The sequence below is a fragment of the Trachymyrmex cornetzi genome, unplaced genomic scaffold (assembly GCF_001594075.2).
Source record: "Trachymyrmex cornetzi isolate Tcor2-1 unplaced genomic scaffold, Tcor1.1 scaffold257, whole genome shotgun sequence".
NCBI lineage: Eukaryota > Metazoa > Arthropoda > Insecta > Hymenoptera > Formicidae > Trachymyrmex > Trachymyrmex cornetzi.
Window position 1 is genome coordinate 584,472 of NW_017297238.1, and position 10,220 is coordinate 594,691.

Consider the following 10,220-nt stretch of genomic DNA (forward strand, 5'->3'; position numbering starts at 1 on the left):
TGATTGTTTATTTTTAATTAATATAAATATTCGAGTAGACAAATATCATCTCATTCTACATTAGCATGCGATTTTTAAAATAATTATTTTGTGTTATAAATTGCGTTCTAAAGACTTTAATTTTGAGTACTTTGCTGCTTTTTAATATCTCTTTACACACAAATCATGGATATACCGTGATTTTGAATTTCGCATTTCCTAGTGTCTGCCTACTGTATCTAATCCGTAAATATAGCACGTGCATGTGTGTAATCTAATAAGCTTGTGCACATACTTGCAAAGGATCGCAATACGTGGGCGCAGATGCTCATGCGGACGTACGAAAGACACGAGGCACGAATGCACTCGAGGAGGACTGTCAATTACCACCTACCTATCGTCTAACTAGAAAGCCCCGACCATCATCCACTACCCTTTGCTTAGTTAGCAGATTACGCGAGTAACATTCAAGATTCATTCTCCCCTTCAACCTTCGGAAAATGGCGGGGCAAAAAGAGGGCACAAGCAGAGCGTCTCGGTGACTATAAAGCCTCACTGTGGCCAGCTAAGTTCGTGTTTCTAACTGCAGTTAGCTCAAGAGTTTCGTACGTGGCTTTTTGGATGGTCTGAGTGTGTCTCGCATAGTGTGATTATTCACCGTCACGCAAGTGCGCACTAAATCACTAATAATAATTGTCTTTTGGAATACTCTAAAAATCATTATGAACATTCTTGTGAGTATAATTCCTTAATTTTATTCACTCTTTCGTGATTAATCATAGTCATTTTCTAAATAATTACTAAAAATGGAAAACTTTAAAAACAGGAGGTTATGACTTTGACTAATTCCATTTTTAACTAATATTCTAATAATTATATCAATTAAATATATTTAGGATAATAATTATATCAATTCAATAAACAATAGCATTTGTAATTAAAATCTTTTTAACCGGGATATAATAAAATTTTGTTTCAAATAATCGAAGCAATTAGAATATTTATTGTAATATAAATTGACTGAATTTTTTATCAATGTGCATCAATTCAAATTTTTTAATTCAATTTGATAGTTCTCAATGGAGATCTAAAGAATATTTTGTTCGACTTAATATTATCTTACTTGATTCTTTTTTTTATTAATAATCAACGTGAAATTTGCTTGAATTGGAAATTGTAACAGTTTATTATACACAAAAATTATTAAGTATCAACACCCGACTTGACCGAATATAGCCCTCTTCAATAATTTGTGTTCTTTTTTTTTTAATTTATAACCGTAAACAAATTTCAGGAATGTGTTTTTGCAAGAAATTGCTCTATATTTAGCTAGAAAGGAGATAAATGCAGCAAAACTAGTGGCAGTCTTGATTAATAAAAATAAATTTTATAAAAATTTTGTGTATAAAAATTGTCTTTTATTAAGCTAGATGTGTTTAAAATATCGAAAAGTTAGTTGAGCGTCATGAAATTTCGTCACGAAATTATGACAATTGGATACAGAAAGATTTCACGATCACTTTGGCGATCGATTATCGCAGAAGATTTGGCACGAAAGGTGGATAGTTGGATTATTTAATTGCGGCGTACGTGTGAATTTATAAAAATCTACATTTTATTCGCATCGGAGAAGTCCTTACGTACGTATTGGTTACGATAAAGACGATTTTATCGGAATCGATTTCGTCATTTCCGTTTAGCACACACAAACGGCAGCTATAGTATTTTCGGAAAAATAATGGCGAATATGATTGTTATAATTACAACGAGATATCGTGTAAATCTGGTGTTATATTATCTCAGTATGGTATAATTATATTATGCGAGTGACCAAAATAAGATGTCGAGAAAACGAGTCTTACACGTGTACCATTACACGGATCAATTCCAGCACCCGTTATGCTTATTTTAATCGTTATTTTTTCTCATTAGCCCGCGTGAAAAATATTGCGCGTCGTGTCGCAAATCACTTAACTCTCCTCGGCTTTCCGAATACAATGGAGGAAATCTCCGACAAGCGTGAGACAGGGATTATGACGCATGGAATAACGTATAATTATTCATAACCGCGCCGGCTCTTGCAATAACTCGAAATTATTCTACGTACCAAACTACCTACCCATCTCAACCTACCTACCTATCTAGCAAACCCTTTTGCATGAATAATACATATAAGATTATAATTTCGCTCGATGTTTATTATATTATTACCGCAATGCTGATCTAATATCAAATATCAGTTAAATATTTCAGGGTACAGATGCGAAATAACGAGTGAATTGTAATAACTGTATTTTCTTTATATTATTAGTTAATTAATTAGAAGTGAATTATGACTAAGTTATCATTATATATATATATACATATATATATTAGTTAGTGAGAATTATATAATTATTCTATAACTGAGAGACTTCCAGACTGGCACATAATTCTGTATACTGTGAGCATTCTTTATTGCAGGAACGTTATTAGAATACTCGATATGATAAATTTTCAACTGACATCACACGATTAATCATTTTTACAGATATTACTATTCGGTCTGATGACGATGGCGTACGCACAGTTCAACAACAGGTTCACGACTCCACCGACGCAATATTACAATCCTAATTACTATGGCCGGCCTTTTTACGCTATACTGCGACAAACGCAAGACTCCGCTCCGGACGGATCGTATTCTTACAGGTATAAGATAGTCTCAGTGCTGAGGTGTACATATGTTTCGTTAAGAGAACGATCTCGATACGCTCGAGGAGTTGCGGATGCCCTCGAACGTATGAAAATACGCGGCATTCGGTCGATGCAATCGCGGAGTTAACACGCCCGGCGTCCGTTTTTTCTTCTCATTCTATCGCTGTGTCTTCATCGAGGAGTGATTAATAGGCAGGAAGGAAGTGTAGTTAATGCACCGGAAACGCACGAAAGTAGTGACGCACTTTAGTTTGACGGTGGATTATATATTAAAACTTGTATATTATTTCTTAATAAATATTTATATATTGTTTCAAGATTTCTATATTTTTTTCGTAGATGTTAAAACTAAGTAAATGGTATAGATATAAAAATATCATTTTTAAAGAAAAAAAAGCATCGAAAATCTTTTTTATTTTATATAATATAAAGTTTGGAAACGATAGTAGTTTATTAATTATCAATACAATTTTGACATAAATTGATTTTCTTTAGAACAAGATTTTTGTTAATGATGAAAGCCTTCTTTTTTCAGAAATATGCTATAAGCACTACGTGTAAAAATAACGTGTAATTGATCGAGAAAAATCGATATAATTGTCTGAAAAGATGTGGGATGCGTCGAGTTATTTCTCGATAGTACGTATCTACATATATAAGCATTGTTCAATCGCTTATTTTTCAATCTTGATAATGACGACATCCTTTTACTATCCAAAAAAAGAGTTTGAACATTATAATTATGTCAATTGTGCTCGCGCAACGTTTGTTTGACGGTTTTGCAATTATTTTATTGTCCTCCTACGTAAACAATTCTCAAATCTCATGATTTATACGGCAAAAATATCTCTCGAAAACAAATATCTCAAGAAAACAAATTTAAATCGTGCGAAGACCAATAGTCTTACACGATCGCTTGGAAGTGTTTCTGAGTATAGTATGCTTTAATAGTAATTAGATACACAAAAAAAGTGCGGACTCCGGTGTAGTAATCACATGTTCGCATTGTGAATTCGTAGACGTTCTTATGTAAAATTCAATAACGATAAAGAAATTTCCGCCTAATTTTCATTTACGACTCAGGAATGCAATAAAATTTGCATAATCATTTTATCCTATTTATCACAAGTAATTAATTTTCATAGTCGCCTGTCGTGTATTCATTTTAATTTGCAAGACAATAATAAAATCGAGAGAATGTGTTTAGAAGAATTTTAATTACATTATCGTTTAATAGCACAAAATTACCATTTACATTTACAATTACAGTAGCAAAAGAATTCCGTTTACATATTCTGGAAAAAGACTGAAGAAATAACGATTAAAACATACTCGATATAATGCAAATATCATAATCCCTAAAATCATAATATCACATAATTTAAAATTGATTAAAATTAACATCTTAATTTAATTTAACAACATAGACACATTAAATGTTTACTTTTATTTATTTATTTAAATAGAAATAGGTAAAGAGAAGATAAAATTGCGCATAAAACGATTAGTCACAACTTTAATGATAATTATTACAGGCCTACAACATATTCAGGCTTATAAAATTATGCACGAAATTTAAGCTTCAATAATTATTATATTATTTCCGCAACATATACACACACACGCGCGCACGCGCGCTCCCCTCCCCTCCCCCCTCTCTCTCTCTCTCTACCTGAAGTATTTCCTTGAATAATATTATCGTACAATTATATAAACTAAATAATTATGTAACAAATTCCATACGAAAATCTGTAAAAAAAGTCAACTATTGCAAAGACGTGTTGAGATATTTTCATCCCGCTCTGACTTTCTAATATGTCATGATTCGTTATAATTAATCAAGTGCAACGAGATGGTTCTCTATAGTCAATAAGTCATTCATTATCAAATTATCTATTAGGTGATCGATCATCTCACATCGTCCCATGATATTTACATCACGCTAAATCTGTACGACACATCTTACACGCAATTAATAACTATAATAATTTACGGAAAACTAAAAATCTGCGATTATGTTGTAATATTCATTCTATATTATATTATACCAGGTATGTAAATATGAAACCGGAATTTTTTAATAGAAAATACACGTTTATTGCATGAAAATGATAAAAAATATTTCATTCGAAGTATTGCCCATCGCTAGCTATACATTTCTCCCACCTGTCTGAAAATTTGTGGATGCCACGCCAAAAAAATTGTTGCTCTTTTGAGGCAAACCAGTCATCTAGCCATTTTCGTACATCTTCGTAAGAAGTGAAGCGCTGCTGAGCAAGTGCGTGTCCGATCGATGCAAATAAGTAGTAATCGGACGGAGCCAAGTCTGGTGAGTAAGCCGCATGCGAAAGTATTTCCCAACCAAACGCCTCAATCGTTTCCTTGACCAGTTTTGCTGTGGGTGATGGTGCATTATCATGAAGCAAAATCACTTTGTGTTGCCTTTTTTAATATTCCGGTCGTTTTTCACGCAAAGCTTGATTCAAATTGATCATTTGTTGTCGATAGCGTTCAGTATTAACGGTTTCGCCAGATTTTAGCAGCTCATAATAGATCACACCTTTCTGATCCCACCAAACACAGAGCATTGTCTTCCGTCCATAACGATTTGGCCTTGCAGTCGATGTCGATGGTTCGCCTGGAGTTACCCATGATCTTTTACGCTTAGGATTCTCAAAATATATCCACTTTTCATCGCCAGTCACAATTTGACGGAGAAATAACTTTTTTTGTACCTGGCGAGCAGCATTTCGCAAGTGGTTTTCGGTTTTCCTGCTGTCTTTTATTCAGTTCATGTGGAACCCATTTTCCCATCTTCTGGATCTTTCCCATGGATTTCAAACGTATGGAGCTTCTCGAGTCACATTCAATTGATCCGCGAGTTGTTGTTGAGTTTGAGCGTCATCCTCATCCAACAATGCTTGCAATTTGCTGTCTTCAAACTTTTTCGGTGGTTTTCCACGTTCTTTGTTTCTCACGTCAAAATCGCCACCTTTGAATTTTTTAAACCACTCAAAGCACTGTGATTTACCAAGAGCATGCTCACCTCATAAGCTTCGACAAGCATTCGATGCGATTCTGCAGCAGTTTTCTTCAAATGGTAACAGAAAACCAATGCTGTCCGCAAATCGTAGTTTCCAGGCACAAAATTCGACATGTTCAACGCTATTACAAACTATACTGTTGTATGAAACTTGTATTGTTGTGAGTTGAAAATATTTGTCAGATGTCAGAACAAGGAAATGGCGTCAATGACGCGGTCTGACGGCAACTATATTGACAGCTATGGCCATCTATTGGTAAATTCCGGTTTCATATTTACATACCTGGTACATTTGTTTTTGGACGACCTAATATTTTATTCAACTCAGTGGTCCTTGGAAATTTTTCCTGATGATCCGGTTATACCTCCATAATAATCAACTATCTTTCGACGCTTTCTAACTTCAGGACTTTGTGCGACTTATCATCTAAAATAATCGTATGGGCGTGTCGAAGTCGCGAACCATTTGCGGGTAGGTTGATAGATGATTTTCCAGACGCTACTTGAAACAATTGACCAGTCTTAATTGAAATCGCAAAAACCGTGAATCCGTCTTGGCCAAAGGAAGGATACATAATTGGCTTTGATGTTAATCATACATGCGCCACTCGGTTGTACAACACGTAATAATTGCGCAATTGAACAATTACAATCGACCTACCTGCTTACCTCTACCTTCTTGCCTACCTACGCGCTCATCTTCCTCACCCATTCTCATTGCTCTTTGCATCTAACTCGGGCCCCTCCCATGACACCTGTCTCTGAGACATTAAGACTTGTGGCGAGGCTCCACCTAACATCTCAAAAGTAGTAGTATTTTTCTTTGACTGGTTTTTCCAATAGCAGTTCGGTGGGAAAGTGGATACGAAAATGTTAATCGCAAAGCTGATAAAAACAATTGTTCTTTTGAATAATTTGAAATGAATTTTAATTGCACTTACTCGGATTCTGCATGAAAAATTCTCATGTAAAATTACAAGTTGAATTTTTTTAAAGATAAAATATTGAGACTCTTAGTAATTTTTCGAAATATAAGTGAAAATGAATCATTTCAAGCAAATCTTGCATTTACAGGTGATCCACAAACCATTAGTAGTTTTATATATTTATACAATAGTTTAAAATTTATTTAATTTATTTTTTACTTAATTAAACTGCAATTCTTTCCTCTTTTTGTAAACGGGACCTCATAAAATGTCTAAACAATTTGTTTTTATTACAGCTACGATACAGAAAATGGTATTTCCGTAGCAGAGACAGGACAGCCGAAAAATATTGGGCCGAATCAGATCGAGGCGGTCAGAGGTCAATACAGTTACACGGCTCCAGATGGTACCCCGATCGTAGTCACTTACACAGCCGATGAGAATGGTTTCCTGGCGAGTGGCGCCCATCTACCGACACCGCCGCCAATACCGATAGAGATACAACGGTCCCTGGCATACAATGCAGCTCATCCCGAAGAGGAGGAACCTTATAGGAGATATTAAAAATATCTATGCTGAGACTGCTCCCAATGCTTCAATATATCAATGTGGAATGACATCGGTTATCGTTTCTTGGATATTGATGATATTCTGCTGTAATATTATTCGTATCGTTATCTATGTGTGCTGTTCAGCAAGGAATAGTGTAACACAGTGAATCATTCTTGTTATTTGCTAATGTTAAACAAGGATGAAATTATTCACTGTGTTACACTGTGTCCTTGCTGGAAAGTGCTCATGAAAAAGATTCTTAATTCAAAGCGGGTAGTTTAATCTTGGCTATTGATTCCGGAATGAACATCAATATAAAACAAATATTAAGCATCCTTTATTTCAGGTACGGTCAATCGCACATATGGTTGCTCCATGATCATTATATCGATGATTAACTCATCGAGCAGTATTATAGTGTTTTATTTTGTGCGTGCAAGATGGGCACGATTAGGAGACGATGAAACGTGAGATCAATGAGTAAGCAAAGTTAGAAAAAGAAAATGAAAGAAATAAATTTTTATTCTTTATCAGTCGATATAAAAGAACCTTTAATAAATAATTTTATTCGTTATTCTTAATTATCATAAAATTTCGACCAATAGATGTAACTATAAACAAAAAGAGACAAAATTTGTACGCGGTTATGAAATGCTTTTTTTTTAGAAACTCTTCTTCTCCTTTTAAAGTGCATCGATGCAACAGGGATAGAGATTCTTATAATTGAAGTGTAACTTGTTTTGTATATATCTTTAGAAATTGCAATAGTGCGACACGAGAAACCATAAAACCATTCTGGAAAGTGATTTGCATAAGGTCGATAATTAAGTAACAATTGCCATCAAAGCTCAAAATAAAATAAAATGTTGGACATAATTATGTATATTGCATATGTTATGTGCAACATGCTGTGAAGTTGTGCATTATTATATAAGATGGAATGATAATATCTTAAATATGAATTACGCAAGATTGCTTTACCTTACTCGAGAGAGATTATTAGATATTACGAAAGTTTATGCCAAACGGTGCAATTTATGGCTCGAATCATTCATTTATTTCCAAATAAATAAAAATAACGATTTAGGCTCTAATGAATAAATCATTGAAGTGTAATTGTCTTTTTTTGAGCCAATACAGGATATTAGTATGTAAAAAAATTTTTTTATTATACAATTGATACAAATAGATAATAACGCGTATGTTTCGACTTCAGGTTCGGGTCTTCTTCAATACATAAATAAAAGAATACAAAAGTCAAAATTGTGTGGTCACAATTAATCCCATAATTAATTTTACAAAGGATTAGATTCAAATCAGAATTTTTTTGTAACGAAACGTTGAGCAATATTAGCGTGATGTTCTCGCGTGTGGATCATCTCATATATTCGTACATTTACATCGATGCGTTAAATTGTCAAAATTAAATATTGAATTTTTTTATATTGTTATTTATAAATTAAAATAATATTATTTCGTCGAAAACTTACATGAAAGTGTTATGTGGACATAATTAGATATGTCGACAGCTTGCACGCTATGCATTGAGAAACCCATTTAGTTGAATCAATTAAATTCTTGTTTGGATATAGGCAAACAAATCCTTTGTTGATGCAATAAAATAATTTAATTGAATCAAACCATTTGGTTCTTGTAACGGTTTACTTGTTTCTGATAAACATTGATATCTGATAAAGTTGTTTATCAGAAACAAGTAAAACGTTACAAGAACCGAATGGTTTGATTCAATTAAATTATTTTATTGCATCAACAAAGGATTTGTTTGCCTATATCCAAACAAGAATTTAATTGATTCAACTAAATGGGTTTCTCAGTGTGAATCTAACGAAAGTCCTCGCGACAAACATTAATCGATACATACAGAATCACAGAAGAGAGAGAAGCAACAAGTCATAATATATTAAAATATAGAAGAGCAAAAAATACCGTGTCATTTTGTAAATGTAAGCCATTAGTCTTTTGTTTTATGTGTAACATTTCAGAAAATCAGTCCCTTTTGTAAAATCTTTTCCTCAGAATCTTTACGTTTTCCCAGTCAAATTCATGTAATGTTTCCAATCTGTGCTCCATGATTACTGAACGTTGTATTGTATTCCATCTTATATGATTCTTATGTTCATTTACTCTAATTATTAGAGTTTTGCTTGTCTGTTTATATAGGACACATCACATTCTTTACGTTTGATTTTAGAAACAACATTAGTATCTGAATTTGATGGAAGTTTATCTTTAAGTACTCTAATAAATTGTCGTAGTTTATTCATTCCAATGTAAGTTATACAGAGATAATGGAATCATTTCTAAAAAACTTATTAATTTTTTCAGAAACCTTATTTAAAAGTAAGATGACAAAATAATATGTAGGGGTTTAACTGTGTTTTCTTTTTGTTTATGTGGGAATTATCTGTATTCTGCGAATCTTGATTTATTTATTCTTAATTTTTAATCCAATTTTTCTTGATGTTGTCAAAAATTATTTTTAAAGAGAGAATATCCATTACAAAACAAAATTTACGTCAAAATTTTTTTGGTGAAATCTTAGATGTAATAAAAATAGCACTCTGTCGACTAGATTCAATATAACACCCACTTTCTGATAGAAAGGATGATGAGAAAAATAATCAGGAGACACGATAGTGTCTCGGCGCTAAGACAAGCACAATGACACTACCATGTTTCTTTTTTAAATAACGTTCCGAGAACGTGGGCTTGGAGTAAGGCAATTACAATTTAGTCATTTATTTCCGTAACGAGTTATTTGAAAATTTACGTTTATAATAGATCCGTAAAAAATGATATTATTGGTACATATGTATAATTATTATGTATTAATTGAAATTCGTATTCGTTTTTGAGGATTCCGATCGTCATCTAAATGTGCCTTAAACCCTAAACAGCATAAATTCATATAAAAATACGAAATTAAAGAAATTTTCATGTACATTAGAACAACATACATCATATATATATATATATATATATATATATATATATATGATATA

At 33.0% G+C, this 10,220-nt stretch overlaps 1 protein-coding gene across 1 annotated transcript; it reads left to right on the top strand.

Annotated features, from left to right (window-relative positions):
- Positions 1–557: 557 nt before the first annotated feature.
- On the top strand, positions 558–7,737 carry LOC108761604 (endocuticle structural glycoprotein SgAbd-1). Its single transcript, XM_018508213.1, has 3 exons — positions 558–713; positions 2,510–2,670; positions 6,942–7,737. The coding sequence occupies exons 1-3, from the start codon at positions 702–704 to the stop codon at positions 7,207–7,209; spliced, it is 441 nt and encodes a 146-aa protein (XP_018363715.1). The 5' UTR covers positions 558–701; the 3' UTR covers positions 7,210–7,737.
- Positions 7,738–10,220: the final 2,483 nt, after the last annotated feature.

Excerpts from the sequence above, each read along its gene's own strand:
- LOC108761604 (XM_018508213.1), top strand. Across the intron at positions 2,671-6,941 it reads GACGGATCGTATTCTTACAG|CTACGATACAGAAAATGGTA; the intron begins GTATAAGATAGT and ends TTTTTATTACAG.